Here is a 15,955-nt window from a genome sequence, read left to right on the forward strand (position 1 = left end):
GGGGGCGGCGGCACGGCCCCGCCTGCAGGAACCCGATGCTCCGCCCTCATGGCCCCTTGTTCCCCGGGTCCCTGGGCCATCAGAGGGCTCCGGCCTCTCAGCTGCTGTAGGGTAACCATCTCTGGGGCCAGGCCATCCCACTACTGGCAGCTCCGTTCTGACTGCCACCGGATCTCCTGAACCCCGGTCTAGACGCTCGTCCTGGCTCCCCTGACATCACCCGGCGGATGTCCGCATCCCGCCCTGACTGGCTGTCCCGGCAGACAAGTAACCGGCAGCCCCGCGGCCCGCCACTCCCATAGGCAACCCCGGCAGGCTCTTGGTCTACACAACAGACTCTCGGGTGGGTCTGGGGATCCCAGTTACCCTCACTCTCAAATCTTCTTCGACAGATACCAAACGGTTTATGCGAAATCTCGTTCATCAAATGTTACTTATTTTGTGCTAAGCTTGGTCCTTCCAGCCAGTTCTGCGCACATATGAAGCTGCTCCCGGACATCTGCTCCTCTTGAGCCCCGGGACGGGAGGCCAGCCTGCCCGGCCTTCCCAGGGCCTCCTTCCGGGAGGTGGGGACACCGCCTCCAGCTCACAGCCACTGCCCGCTCTCCTGGTTTCTCCCGGCCAAACCCTCCCAAAGCCCAGGAGTCCCTTCTAAATGGACATTCTGGTAACACGGGCTTCTGGCGTCCTGGGGAAGTGCTCACGTTCGTCAAACGTGCCTCAGTTTCTCCTGAGTTGGGCCTTAGCGGGGACTAAGGGAGAAGGAAGGTCAGAACGCAGACGAGAGGACTGCAGAGAGAAGAGAGCCCGCCCGCGGGGACGGGGGACGGGGAGCAGGGGCGCGCAGAGCCCACAGGCAGCCCACGGCTGGGTCTCGGCGACGGCTCGGGAGAGGCAGAGACAGGGCTGGGGAGACAGGCTGCTGCGGGCGGCTTAGCTGGAGAGGACGGCGGACCAAACAGCAGAACGATGGCTTGTTCTGCCGTATCGAGCGCCCGGCTCCAGGAGCCACCCGCCACAGCGGTCACGGCCCCAGACTGTCCATGACCCTGGGAGACAGCGAGGACCTGCGGAGGCTCCCAAGAGCCAGAGACTCACCAGCAGGAAGGGGCGCTCCGGACGGTCACAGGCCTGCAAGGCGGCCGAGCGCGCAGGCAGGGAGAAGGAGGCCGACTCCCGGCCGTTCTCCGCCTTCCACACCTTGGCCAGGCCCAGCTTGTCCACGGTGACAACCAGCTGCAGCCGGGGGAAGGTCACCAAACTCACCAGAGCGGCAGGCTGCACGGGGCTTGACCAGATCTCTGCGCCCTGGGCAACGACAACAGGGAAAAATAACGTACACGGGGGCCATTCGTTTCACAAAGGCAGGAACCTCGCCCGGGGCACCCGGGGACGCACAGGCGGACAGCTCGGTCCCCACGCCCACAGGAGCCACAGCGCGGTGCAAGCCCGACGCGGACGTGGTGCTTCGGGGCACAGCAGTGGCTGAACTGGGGGTGTATGGAAATCCCCGCGTGCCGAGTGGCACCACCAGGACAGGGGATGGGGGCTGGCGCACACAGTGGTCACCCCCAGCTCTGCTAAGCCGGGCCGGGCCGGCAGCTGGGGCCTGGCCACTCGGTTGACCCAGAGGACTTGCACGCGGACCGTCTCCCCCGGCCCCCGGCAGCCCCGCTCTACGGATTAGCTGACTCCGGCTCGCGGGTGAGAACGGGTCACACAGCAGGCCTGTGTCGTCAGCGTAAAATACTCCTCTTCCTGCGAGGGGCCCCGGCCAAGGCCCGAGGCGGGCAAGGCCATGGTCCTTCCCAGGACTGTAAGAACTGGAACGCGTGGGAGAGAGCCGGTGCCCTTGTCCCGGGCACCTGAAGGCAGGACACCAGGGAACCATCCGCGACGCTCTGTTCCTGGCCTCCCACAGCTGCCCCCGGGGCTTCCACCCCCATTCTGGGTCATTAGGATGCTTTTTCTATCACATGTTCATTTTACCATGATCTTTATCTCTTTTCTCCAACTACAACACTCGGGATTCCTCTCTGAGTTCCTTTCTCAGCTGATTTCTGTTGCTCGAGCAGCCACGTGACACGGGGACAGCAAGGAGCCTCAGGGAGCACAGCACGTTCACCAGCGTTCGTGAAAGAGGCGTGAGACTCCCTCCCGGGGTCGGGGTGGAAGCGGGGGTCGGGGTCCGAGCGCAGAAACACGCCGACCAGCGACTGCCGGGCAGTGCGCCTGCCGCAGGGCCGAAGGGGGCTGCCGGCGGCACCAGGACTCTGACGCCCGAAACAGACTAACTCGCACCTGGAATCCTCCGGGGACAGCGGATGAGCAGCGGCACAGAAAGTCAGACCAGACTCCAACATGACCAGTCAAAAGCATGGTCTTATGGACCATGCTATGCGGAAACTAAGAGCATTTTTGAAAAGGAGGATTTACTGAGGCGCTGAGTGGTGCAGCCGGTTGTGTCTGCTCCTGGTTTCAGTTCCGGTGGGATCTCACGGGCCGTGGGATCGAGCCCCACGACAGACCCCCACGCTCAACGGGGAGTCTGCCTGAGACCCCCTCACTCTGCTGCTCCCGCTCGCCTGCGCTCTCTAAAATGAATACGTAAATCTTTAAAAAGAAAGAAATACTTACTAACTGTAGGGAAAGCCGCATGTCAGTTTGCCTCACAGCTCGGTGTGAGAAGCACTTACACGACTACACGACTGCTGACCCTACGGCTACTCGTTTGGGGACAGGACGACGGCTCAGTGGAGACGTGGGAGGAAGAACGGGGCTTGTTCTCTACAGGTTTGCGCGTGAGGAGTGCGAGGGCTGTGCGACCAGGCGGGACGTACGCCGACGGTCTGGGCTCTGAGAGAGGCTCGTGCTGGCCAGACGGAGGACACGGCAGCAGAGCTCAGCCAAACCCAGCCCACGGCTCGTGCTCCTGTCTTCGTTAAAGAAGAAAACGATGACCGTGCGCCTCATACGTCAGCGGGCATCGCCAGCTCTGCCAGAACACCGGCCACTCTCCTGTCCGCTGTCTGCTCCTGCGTCGTGCCCGCAGACCTGGGGCTGCAGCGGGACCACAGGGCTCCGGAGCAACAACATCTGACGAGCCTGTACCCGACGCTCTCCCCGTTCAGGTGGAGACCGGAGCATCCGGGCAACGCCAGGGCCTCCCGCCCGCAGGGCCTTCTTCTGCCAAGCCCTCCCCCGACCCCGGATGACCGGGTGACCGGGTGACCAGGTGTCCGCCGCCCGGGCAGGTGCTTCAGAGAGGCTGCGGGAAGGCGGGCAGCCTCCTGCCCCGGCAACCACAGCGCCGCCCCGTGAAATGACCTCAAACTCAGCCTCGGAGAAGGAAAAGCAAGCACGAGAAGAGAAAACTACCAGCACAAACTGAGAACTGGGCCACGGAGTAGAGAGGAATGACGAAACGATTTTGTTTCCTTTAAACAAAAGCAAGCACGGGGCTAAGAGCAGGCTCCTGGGAACGGAAGAAGTTTCTGCAAAGCAGGCGGCCAACACACTCTCTGTCTCCCAGACTCTGAAGTGACCTGTGGGCGGAGCAGGGCCCCCAAGGCTGGCTCGGGGGTGCAAGGGTGCGGCCCCGGCAGCCGCTTCCCTCGCAACCAACAAGGCAGGCCCAGGTCTCCGTCGGCGTGCTGAGAGCCAGGGTGCCCAAAGGGACCGGGGAAATCTGGGGGAACCCCCCGCCCCGCCGTCTGGGCACGAACTGGGCACTCGCAGCAGACGTGGCCGACGGCGACACGAGCAGGCCTCCCACCGCACGCAGCAAGGACCCCGCGGTGCCTGGCCGGTCCGGCGCTTTCAAAAACAGGAGGTAAAATCTGTAGCTTCCCGGGAAAAAGTCCTGTATAGGCAGTTGGGTTCTATGCATGCAGAAGCCTTGGATTTACAGGGAACCACATGGTTCAAGACTCGGAGACACTTCCCTCCGTCTCAGATGATCGTCTATAAAATCAGGATGATAACGCACGCTCTGCTCTGCTGCTCAGAGAATCCGTGAGAAAAAGGACTCAAAAGCTTTTACGGTGACAACCAAGTGTGACACGCCAGTCTCAGCACTTAATGGTACACAGGGGTTAACTACAAGGGGCAACTGTTGGGGCAAAATGGCCAGGCCTGGACACTGGCTCCACCGTGGATGCGGGGGGACCGGGCACAGGGGCAGCCACCTCACCCCTGCCGCTCGTGCCCTCCTCCCCGAGGCAGGCCACACAGAGTCAAGGGCAGGCCAGGCTCCTTCTGCAAGCGGACCAGAGTTCCAAGCACAGCCAACACTTCTCATCTGTACCACGGGGATCCCGCCATCTAGAAGCTGCCCACGGGGGTTGACCGGCTAGTGAAGGGAAGGACCTCACTAAGATCCCGTGAGCTGCGCCCTGCCCCCCCACCCAGCTCACCTCCTGCACATCCCAGGCACGCACAGTGCTGTCCGAGGACACGGTGCACACCACCGACTTCTCCTGCCCATCAAACCGGCACCCGCTGTTTGAGACGTAGGCCAGCTCGTCTATGCCTCCTAGAGAGAACAGAGACTCGCCCTGAATGCACACACGTTATGTCTGGGGTGCGGACTGGGGAAGCACAGGCGGGACACTCCGTCTCCCTCTCTCTCTCACACACACGGCACTCCTTCAGGGACAGCAGTGGCCACAGGCCTCACACCCAGGACCGCCCCTCTCACCAGCCACACAGCCACAACTCCCTACCCTCCTGCTTTCTGTTTCTCTCTGAAACAAATGGAATGATCCCTTCTTCACGGGGGGACTTCGAGCACCAAGTGACTAAGCCAAATCCCGAACCCAGCAGGGCAAGTGCTCATCAAGCAGCCCCTTCCGTCTGTGGCTGAACACCACATCCCAGGGCGCTCGACCCAGGCAGGTGAGCAGCAGGAAAGCTCACAGCCATACCTTCGTGCCCAGCAATGGCTTTGCAGATGAAGTCCTTCTCCGGCCGCCCACATTCCATTCGGAACTCCAGCTCGGCCCGGCAGAGATAGTACTGTTTCCACGTCTGCGTGCCCAAGGTCATCTGGGAGGCTTTGCATGAGGACCAGCGCCTCAGACACAGCTGCCTGGAAAACAGACCCACGATCCCAGGCAAGACAGGCCAGGTGTTAGAGGAAGGTGCGACGCTGCCCGCAGGACCAGCTCTGGTTCCGGCTTCACCACCTGTGGCTCGTACAATGCACTTCTGCCCACGGAGGCCTCAGCTGCCTCCACCGTGGAATGGGGATGGCGACCAGGGGACACCGAGCAGTGCTCACCACCGCCCCGCGGCGGTGCCTCTCGGGTATTCGGCCAGTTTCCTCGACACCTCCATGAAGCAGGTCCTCTGACAACCCCTTGTACAAAACAGGGGCTTTAACTGATCGAAGGCCAAGGGCATGCAGCTTTGGTCATGGGGGGGGGGCACCTGGGGGTGCTCAGTGGGTTAAGCCCCTGCCTTCATTTTTTTTAAAAGATTTTATTTATTTTTCGGAGAGAGCGAGCACAGGCAGAGGCAGAGGGAGAAGCAAGCTCCTTGCTGAGCAGAGAGCCCGATGTGGGACGCTGGGATCATGGCCTGAGCTGAAGGCAGCCGCTTAACCAACTGAGCCCCCAGGTGTCCCTAAGCTCTTGCCTTTGACTCAGGTCATGATCTCAGGGTCCTGGGATCGAGCCCCACATCGGGCTCCCTGCTCAGCAGGGAGCCTGCTTCTCCCTCTGCCTCTGCCTGCCACTCACTCTTCCTGCTTGTGCTCTCTCTCCCTATCTCTCTCAAGTAAATAAAATCTTTTTTAAAAAGTATTTCGGGTTGCCTGGGTGGCTCTGTGGGTTAAAGCCTCTGCCTTTGGCTCAGGTCATGATCTCAGGGTCCTGGGATCGAGTCCTGCATCGGGCTCTCTGCTCAGCAGGGAGCCTGCTTCCTCCTCTCTCTCTGCCTGCCTCTCTGCCTACTTGTGATCTCTGTCAAATAAATAAATAAAATCTTTAAAAATAAATAAATAAATAAAAGTATTTCTTGAAGTCTCCAACTCTTACTGCTGAACTGTCCATTTCTCCGCTTAGCTCCGGCAGCCCTTCACACATGCTGCTGCTCTGCTCAGGTACGTGTGCACCTGTAATTTGCAGATCTTCTTCGGGGATGGACTGACCATTAAAGCAGCCTTCTTCGTCTCTACAATGCTTCCTGTCTTACAGTCTGTTTGATACCAGCATGGCTGTTACAACTTTCCTTTGGTTACTGTCTGTACGTACATCTGTTTCCATCCTTTAACTTTCAACATATCTAAGTCTTTGAACCTAAAAAGTTTGTCTCTTATAGACCGCGTAAAGTCAGAAACTGTTTATCCGCTCTGATCACCTCTGCCTTTTTACTGGAGTGGACACTTCATACGTTTCACATAATTTGTGGCAAGGCATGATTTACATGCCATCTTGCTACTTATTTCTAAGTTTTATACATTTTCTCCTCTAGTCTTCTGTTTCCACCTTCTTTTGTGTTGAATATTTTCTAATGCACTATTTTATTTCCCTTGTCATTTCTTCTACCTTATTTTTTGAGTTCTTAAGGTTGTCATGGAGGGTAATCTAGTTTTGCTTACCATCAACTTAATTTCCACAGTACTCAAACACCCTGCTCCCAGGTAGCACCATCTCCTGCCCCCTCCAGCTGCGCTGCTACGTCTACAAATTACATTTTATACACGATATATGCCTCAACAGAGATCCCCACATTATTGTTTTATACGGCTGTAATTTAAACCACAAAGAAAAAGAGACTTAAAAATAAGCACATTTATACTGCCTCTTACAGACACCTACAGACTTACTTCACTAGTGTTCTTTTTTCTAATGTGGAGTCAACTTACTGCCTAATGTCCTCTCCTTTCAACCTGAAAGACTCCCTTCAAGATTTCTTGTAGGGCAAGTGTATAGCAACAAACTCTCTCAGCTTTCGCTAATCTTTTTTTTTTTATTTATTTGACAGAGAGGAATCACAAGTAGATGGAGAGGCAGGCAGAGAGAGAGAGAGGGAAGCAGGCTCCCTGCTGAGCAGAGAGCCCGATGCGGGACTCGATCCCAGGACCCTGAGATCATGACCTGAGCCGAAGGCAGTGGCTTAACCCACTGAGCCACCCAGGCGCCCCAGCTTTCGCTAATCTTAAACGGTCTTCATTTTCTCCTTTATTTTTCGAGACATTCAACTTTAAGTAAAGATCTTTTCTTTCAACACGTTCAGTGTCATCCCGCTACCTTCTGGGTCCCGTGTTGTCATGAGACGCCAACGGCTAAATCTCACGGGTCGCACAGGAGTTGCTTTGCTCTTGCTGCTTTCAAGATTCTCTAATTCAGCTTTCAAGTTTGATTACAATGTGTCTTTAAGTATCTTATTTTTTTTAAAGTAATCTCTACGCCCAAGGTGGGGCTTCACTGAACTCATGATTCTCAGATCAAGAGCTGCGAGCTCTACCCACGGAGCCAGCCGGGTTCCCCTACGTGTCCTGACGCGGACAGACTCTGGGAGACCGCCGCGCTGCTGCACTAGGACGACACTGGTGATGCGGAACTCTGAGTTTATCCCAGGGGCAGGTCACTGAGCTTTTGCACGTGTAAATTAACGTCCTTAATCAAATTTGGGAAGTTTCCAGACCTTATTTCTTTAAATATTTTATTCCTCCCCCTTTTTCCCTCTCATCCAGGGACTCCTGCTGCGCAGTGACAGTGACGGTGCGCCTCATGGTGTCCCACGGGTCTCGCACGCAGCTGGTTTCTTCCGTCTTCGTATTCCTTCTATTCTTCACACCGGATAATATCCACCGACCCGTCTTTATTTTATTTTATTTTATTTTTTTAAAGACTTTTAAAAATTTATTTGACACAGAGATCATAAGCAGGCAGAGAGGCAGGGAGAGACAGAGGAGGAAGCAGGCTCCCCACTAAGCAGAGAGCCGGATTTGGGGCTCGATCCCAGGACCCTGAGATCATGACCTGAGCCAAAGGCAGAGGCTTAACCCACTGAGCCACCCAGGCGCCCCTCGACCGATCTTTAAATTCACTGATTCCATCTTCTGTGGTTAAACCCTGAGTGTGCAGAGTATCACTGTCTGCTCTACAATTTCTACGTAGTTATTTTCAGAATTACTCTTTATAGATATTCTCTATCGGATGAGACTCTGTCCTACTTCCCTTTAGTTCTTTGCACATGGTCGCTTCTAGTTGTTTGAACATAATGGAAATAGCTGATTTAAATTCTTTCTCAAAGTTTCTGTTGTTTATTTCCTGCATGTAAGCTACACTTTTCTTATTTCTTTGCATGACTCATAACTTCTGTTGAAAACTGAACATTTTAAATAATGTCGAATTCTAGAAATCTGAACCCCCCCACCCAGGCCTGCTGTTTCAGCTATGTGCTGTTATTGTTTATTTAGTGACATTTATGAACAAATTCTGAAAAGCCTGCGTTTTTTTGTCACACATGGCCACTGAAGTCTCTGCTTAAATTAGAGCTCACCAGCGACTGGCCACGGATTTCCAAAATGCCTGGAACTACGAAGTCTGCTGCTCATCCTCAAAGGGCCCCTGTGCATGTTGGGGTGCGCATTCAGCACTCAGTACAGCAGCCGAGAGCTGTACCCAAGCCTTCACCTCCTACTCGCGTAGAACCTCCAGGTCAGCCAAACAAGTGAATTTAGAGCCTTCCTAGGTCTCCCCTGAAACTGTGCACACGCCCGTTGCATGTGGCTGGGCTTTTCGATTCCCAGGCAAGTGTCAGAGTTTTTCAAAGCCCAGGCCCCTGAAGACATCACATTCTCAGCTTCTTCTTTTAAGCTTTTTGGTTAGCCTATTTGCTCGACTGCTGTCCATCATCTCTGACAGTCACAAAGTTAATCAGGTGTCAGTTACTGTTTTGACAAAGGTCCCAAAGGAGAGGTTTTCACAATGAGTGAACTCCAAGTCAGACCGAATAAAAACAGTAGGCCCCTGGGGTCTTCCAAGAAATACCAGCAGGCCAAATAACCACAATTCTCTGGCAATGAGAGTCCAATCCCACTCTTTCCCCTCCAGTGACTGCCAGGCTCCTGGTTTCACAGGATCGTGAGCTGATGACGTTCAAGACTAACGCAGAACTGGAGACATTCATGGGAACAGGGCAAGAAAACTTGCTGTTCTAAGATTCAAATATTTTTTCTTGAATGAACACTTCCTTGACTACTACATGTCTCTTGTTAATTTCCAGAGTTCTGAAAAAGTCAATTTTGACAATTTGTGTCTTTACTCACTGCTTTCAGAGGAGAAAATTTTCCAAATCCACCGTGTTCCAGAGCCTGCATCTGCGCTTCCAGGCGACTGCTGGCCATTCTAGGAGAGCAGCTTTGTCACCAGGCTTTTGAGCGTAAGAACGCTAGCGCACAGCACTGTAGAGAACTGAGAACTCTGCGTCGAGTCTGTGGGCACCACAGTGAGGGAGACGTGGCTCTTACCACAGGGCACTCTCGGCCAGTGGTCAGGAGGAGAAGCAAAATGGACGTTCACGGGAGAAACGTGTCATTTCAGAAGGCACAACCTGCGACACGGGACCTGAGCACAGAGAGTGGACTTCTGGTCGGGAGACGGCTTGACGGCTGCTCGGGCAGAGGCTTCTGGCGCTGCACGGGGCGGCTCGGCCCGGCGCTCCTCCCTCACCGCGAACACAAACGAGCTCAGGTGGGAAACGCGTGGCCCACGGCCTCGGTGAGGACAACACGCAGTCGTCAGAGCTTCTCCGTCCACGGAGCACCTCCACGTCAGGCCCCCTCACACGCTGAGAGAGAGCAGTGCCCGCGCCGGGAGAAGGCTCTCCTGTGCGTCCTGGAACGCCGGGCCTGGACGGAGCGTACGAGGGCTCCGGGGGGCTCAGGTCATGACCTCCGAGTCCTGGGATCAAGCCCTGAGTCGGGCTCCCTGCCCCACAGGGGGTCTGCTGCTGCTTCTGTCCCTCCCCCTACTTGTTCTCTCAACCTCTCTCTCTCAAATAATAAATAGAATTTTTTAAAAATTCAACTTAAAAAAAAAAAGTAGCATGCTGGCAGCCTGTGCACCCAACGGACCCCGATTACTCTGCTCGGCTGGCACAGGACCAGCCCACGCGGAGCGGCTGCCACACCAAGAAGTCGTATGTTTTCACAGGAAATTCAGGAAAAGTCAAGTGGTCTGGCTATGCTGAACCCGAATTCCCACCTGCCAGAATCTGTCCGGAGCTGCATAAACCCGTGCCCTTCAGCTAAAAACGAGCTCTCGGCTTTGCCCGCTCTTCTACCTTCCGATGTTCAGACCGAGCGTCAGAGAGCTCCCACCACCGCTCCTTACGTGGTTGGTTCTGAGTTGAAATAAGAAGGGAAATTTCTTGTACCCTATCTTAATCTAAAATGTGCGAAAATGAAAGTTAGACCAAGAAGATAATATGGCTTCAGAAAAAGTCAAGTCACGTTTCTCTGTGGAAGTAAAGTCTATTTCTACGTATTTAAGGCCATTACACACCATTACACAAATCTTAAATAGGACCCATGACCAATACTTATAAGAAATGAAAAGAACAAATGATTTGAAAAAACAAAGGCAGACTGGGGCGCCCGGGCAGCTCAGTCGGTCAAGCAGCTCCTCATCTCAGCTCAGGTCTTGATCTCAGGGTCATGAGTTCAAGCCCCGTACTGTGGAGCTGACTTTTAAAAAAACAGGGGCGCCTGGGTGGCTCAGTGAGTTAACTGGCTGCCTTCGGCTCAGGTCAGGATCCCGGGGCCCTGGGACTGAGTCCTGCTTCGTGCTCCCCGCTCAGCAGGGAGCCTGCTTCTCCCTCTGCCTCCCTCCTCCCTGCTTGTGTGCTATCTATCTCTCAGACAAATGAATAAAATCTTTAAAACTAACAAACAAAACAGAAAAAATAAAAAAATAAAAAAACCAAACAGGATGCCTGGGTGACTCAGTCGGTTCAGGGGCTGCCTCCAGCTCAGGTCACGTTCCCAGGGTCCTGGGATCAAACCCCACATGGGACTCCTTTTGCTCAGCAGGGAGCCTGCTTCTCCCCCTCTCTCTGCCTGCTGTCCGCCCTGCTTGTACTTTTTCTCTGAGTCAAATAAATAAATAAATAAAATCTTTAAAACAAAGGAAGACCACCAAAAAGGTTAAAGTATGAATATGAATTAAGTATGTGATACGCCCCTGAATTTCGACGTTATCAAGTGCAAAAATACTGTGAAACCAAAAACTTTTCACAGATAGCAATTAGTAACTATCTGTTGTACACAACAGAAATTATGTACCTTAAACAAAAGCAAATACTTGCAACTTGACTTCTAACCAAAAGTTAACCTTCAGCAAGTTGAAGGCAGAATTTAAAAGGTCATGAGGCATTAAAAAAAGGAACTAGCAGCATTTTCAATTAAAATTACAGAGTACGCATTAAAAACGTATGAACGGGGCGCCTGGGTGACTCAATGGGTTAAAGCCTCTGCCTTTGGCTCAGGTCATGATCCCAGGGTCCTGGGATTGAGCCCCGCGTCGGGCTCTCTGCTCCTTGGGGAGCCTGCATCCCCCCTCTCTCTGCCTGCCTCTCTGCCTACTTGTGATCTCTGTCAAATAAATTTTTAAAAAATCTTTAAAAAAAAAATAAACAAATGACCAGTTAACTACATTCATTTGCTGTGTTCCTAAGCATTTCTAATGCGCTTGGAGAAACTCTGGGGCCCAGTTACCCCTGAGAGACACAGCATCAGAAATGACACATGCATGTGACCACAGAGGTCGGTGCTCCCGAGATGCTGCTGTCCTCACTCCAGAAACATAAACCCACTGTTTTTACGAGAACACGGTTCAAGGCTACAATGCTGAGGAGTGACTGAAAGCCAGTAAAAGTTCTCTTCAAAACTAACTAAAGGGATCAGTATAATTTTCCTAGCTAGTATCATTAACAATAGTGAGTGAGTGAAAACCAACAGATACTATAGGACACTGAACACTAAATACAGCTAGTCTGGCCTTCCAGAACTCTCAATCATCTCAATGCACAGCCATCCTGGAAACAAAACCCATCAAGCAAACATTCCCTCCCCGTTTGTCAGTCCCTTCACGTGTGATCAGCTGTGGCGGCTAAAACCTAATACAGCTGACAGTCAAGGCTACCGTCGGTCTCGTACCAGCAAGAGACAGACTACTGACACTCCTTGCTTGGGATGAAAGAAGTCGGGTTCCAAAGGGAAAATGAATAAGAAAGAAAAACGTAATAAATGATTAAAATATTTTTTATTTTCAAATTTAATTTTTTTAAGAATCTTTTATTGGAGAGAGACAGTGAGCACACACACACACAGGAGCGAGCGTGAGCGGAGGACTGGCAGAGGCAGAGGGAGAAGCAGAATCCCCACAGAGCAGGGAGCCCGAACCCCTTCTGCGACTCCGGGATCGTGTGCGAGCCGAAGACAGGCATTTAACTGACTGAGCTACCCAGGCGCCCTGCTTTTATTTTTTTAATTCTAGTATCGTATGTGCTTACACAGCTCGGTGTTGCTGCTGTCACACCACACATGAGTTTAAATTAAAGCAGTTTGTGGACGGTCTTGCCAGCCAGCTGCGCACATTTGCTCTATCTTTCTGCCTGGGTTTTGTACGCCTGCCGTATATCGCTCTCTCATTCGATTAATAAAACTCTCGTATTTCAATACGCTATTTAAAAAAGGAGTATTACAGCCTAACGGGAGGGGGAGGAATCCGACAGGTGCTGCGGATTGTCCTTTCTTGTGAACTCATCAAAACAAGAAACAGTGCTCAAAACTCTTACCCGGTGCCCGCCTCACGTTTGTGGGACACTCTCCTGACCACATCTGGCTTTTCCTTCACTCACCTCCACAGTTCCTTGGTCCTTGAAACTTCATTCCAGACCTAGAACAAGAAAGCACAGAGGAGCACGTCAGTCAACGGCAGTCGGCAGCCCGCCGGCCCGACACTGCGCGAGGGGCAGAGCGCTGCAGCAGACTCAGTGCCCGCAGGCACAGGGACTCGCCCTGCGGAGACATACTTGGGAGAGCCCAATAAAAACCACCTGATGAGTGAAAAAGGAGAGAATGTCCAACTCAAAGGAGCCAAGGGGCTCCGAAGCGACTACTGATCAAGCCCCCGATGGGAATGAAGCACTCCAGGGAGAGGTAAGACTACTCCAGCCAAGATTCTGATGTAAGAAAAAAAGGAGTATTCTGCCATACTTGGAGCATAGGGTTCTGGGGAAAGGAGCTAGAGATCTGATTAGACCCAAATCGCAAAGTCCTACTTGCAAAAACTGTGAGAAGCCACTCGGGAACTCTGGAGGAACGCAGGGTGACACTGATTGAGGACCAGGGGCTTCCGCCAAAATGGCTGCTGCACTGGCCTAGAGGATGTCCCAGAGATGTCAAATGGTGGAACCGATTTTGGGGAAGTGGGGGTGGGGCACACTGTCAGTCCTGCTCCAGAAACTGCCCCCTGCAGAAGCATCTGGGAGAGGCTCAGCGGCAGGCCTGGGGGGCGGGGGGACGGACCAGAGTGCCCTGCCAGCCCTCCCTCAGGCCCACAGCTACGTCCTGGGACTCCCCGGCCTCTCCAGCCCCGGCCAGCCTGGATTCTGAAACCCACACAGCTTGGGCAGGAACCACTCTGGGGTTGTCTGTGGTCTGGCTCCACTGAAGACCCCGTCCCAGAAACCGGCTTTCTGATCCATGGTAGAGGGAACCACCTTCCTCCGAGGCCAGGTCCCCCCCTGGTCATCTGCTAGATCAAAGTTCCTCGGTATTCTTGGCAGAAACGTCAAATTTATATTTTGCAAAAATCAAGCCAAGTCAGGCAAGAAGATTTACGTATTTTCCTTTTCTTTAGCTCCCAGTTCAAACCCCAACTGAGACCTTACTTCCCAAACACAGAAATATAACGTGTAATATGACTGGAAAAATACTCCGCACCGCTGAGGACACCTCTGTTAGACCCTGGCCTTCATGACACCGTGAAGCAAAGATTACCGACCTCATCTTACCTGAGCAGGACCCTATGTCCCAGAGAAGCTGGTGCTATCCAACGGTTTTAGTCACCGTCCTTCCAAACTCTGCACCTAAACTAGCCCTAGACTGCTGCTGGGAAAGCAGCCAGGGACCCAATCCAGCCCTGAATGGGGACTACCTGCGTGACACTGTTTCCTTACTGGTAACAAAGGGAGAAAATCCAGCATCACTGCAATTCTCTGCTATTCCCAAATAAACAATTTTTGCTGGTAAAATAACTGGCAGTTTGATTTCCAAGGTTAACAAACGCATTTTCATGCGTTAACGAAACTCACTTCCTCAGCACGTGTTCGCAGGGAACACTACATGCCGAGAAACGCACTGGGTGCCGGGGACAAGACGCAAACCAGACATCCTGCTCGCCGTCGCGAATCCGCGTAACGGAAAAGCAGGCGCGATAAGCGCGCTCTGCACTCAGCTGGCTGGGGTTGAGGAAGAGCTCCGCGGGGCGCAGGCAGGGGCGCGGGCGGGGGCGCAGGGCCGCGGCCGCGCAGGGGCGCACGTAACAGGCCCGGGCGAGCACGGCCGAGCTCCAGGTGTGCCAGCGTCCGCAGCGCAGCGCACGTGCCACTCACGGGAAAACCCTGGCTTCCCAGGCAGCCCCAGGAGGGAAATTCCGAGCCTTCCGAAGAGTCGGGCGGAGCCGGGAAGCGGCGCCCACGCCCACCTCAGCGGTGAGGCCCGACGGCAGCGCGCCCGCTGCGGGCGAACGGGGCAGAGCTCCGGGCGCGGCCAAGGGCAGGCGCGTGCAGGGCTGCTCCCCGAAAGCGCGCAGGTTGCGCCCCGGGGGTCGCGAGCGCCCCGCCGACCGTGGCACCGGGGCCGCCGACGCCGCCTGCTACTCGGGGAACCAAGGCCGAGCACGGCCAGCGAACGCTCGGCACCGTAAGGCCGGCCCTGCCTCCGCCCCGGGCCGGGCGCGCTACCTTGTCCACCTGCGCGGCGCAGAGCAGGTCCCGGGCCTCCAGGAAGGAGAAGACGTGCAGCAGCTCGTGGAGCCCGAGCCGCGGCTCCATGTCGGCCGCCCACCCGGGCCCTCGCCCCGCCACACCGCCCACACGCCCCCGCGCCTCCAGGCCCGACGCGCCGCACGTCCCCGCGCTGGCGCAGAGCTGACCGACCGCGCCCGCCCCGCCGCGCCCCGCTTCACGCCGCCCGTCTCGGCCCTCGCACCGCGCTTCCGCCCCGCCGGCCGGGCCCCGCCCCGCCGGCCGAGCCCCGCCCGCGCCACCGCGCCGCTCAGCCAAACCCCGCCTATCCCGCCGCGATTGCGCCACGGAGGCCAAACCCCGCCCAGCCCACAGGCCAAACCGCCCTCAGCCCGCGGCACTTCCGGCCGAACCCACACGCACCGCGCTCCCATCACTCTCCGCACAGCCCCGCCCGGCCACGCGCTTCCGTTCCAGGCTCGCCCCGCCCATCCCGCCGCACTTCCGCCCCGCAGGCCGAGCCCCGCCCATCCCGCCGCACTTCCGCCCCGCAGGCCCCGCCCCCGCAGGCTCGGCCCGCAATGCTCCGGCTGATCTGAGTCCGTCCTGTTGCGGCCGGACAGCGCTCCTCCTAGTGCGGAACCGCCTCGCCCCGCTTCCCCCCGACCTCCCGCTCACCTCTGCCGCCCCCTCGACCCTCGCCCTAACCTTCACCCGCGCACTAACGCTCACGACAGGGCCCGTGAGGCGACGACCGCCCCGGCCGACAAATGCCGAGTCCCGCACTGCGTCTCCACTTTTACCCTCAACCCGGCCTCCGGCGAGGTCCTCTGCCTCGCCTCGGCCGGGCCGCCCTGCTCCTGACACTCACCCTTACCTTGACCACGACGCTCCCCTTCAACCTCGCCCCCAACTCTGCTGTCATCCGCCATGTCCCCACCCCAAACCCCGACCTTCACCTGATCCCCTT

General features: G+C 55.4%; 1 protein-coding gene across 3 annotated transcripts in view; it reads right to left on the reverse strand.

Annotated features, from left to right (window-relative positions):
• The window catches only part of LOC132024890 (F-box/WD repeat-containing protein 12-like), a 31,776-nt gene extending 16,607 nt beyond the window's left edge, over positions 1-15,169 (reverse strand). The window contains exons 1-5 of one of the 3 annotated variants that reach the window (XM_059412072.1): positions 14,983-15,169; positions 12,874-12,911; positions 4,926-5,089; positions 4,416-4,534; positions 1,099-1,308 (exon numbers count right to left, since the gene is read on the reverse strand). In XM_059412072.1, the coding sequence (XP_059268055.1) occupies positions 1,099-1,308; positions 4,416-4,534; positions 4,926-5,089; positions 12,874-12,911; positions 14,983-15,072 (621 nt within the window). In that variant the 5' untranslated portion in view covers positions 15,073-15,169. Of the gene's footprint in view, positions 1-1,098; positions 1,309-4,415; positions 4,535-4,925; positions 5,090-12,810; positions 12,912-14,031; positions 14,300-14,982 lie in introns of those variants that run through there. The other 2 variants (XM_059412075.1, XM_059412074.1) reach the window with 2 other exon arrangements.
• Between the last annotated feature and the right edge of the window lie 786 nt (positions 15,170-15,955).

This window comes from Mustela nigripes, chromosome 9 (genome assembly GCF_022355385.1).
Source record: "Mustela nigripes isolate SB6536 chromosome 9, MUSNIG.SB6536, whole genome shotgun sequence".
Lineage (NCBI taxonomy): Eukaryota > Metazoa > Chordata > Mammalia > Carnivora > Mustelidae > Mustela > Mustela nigripes.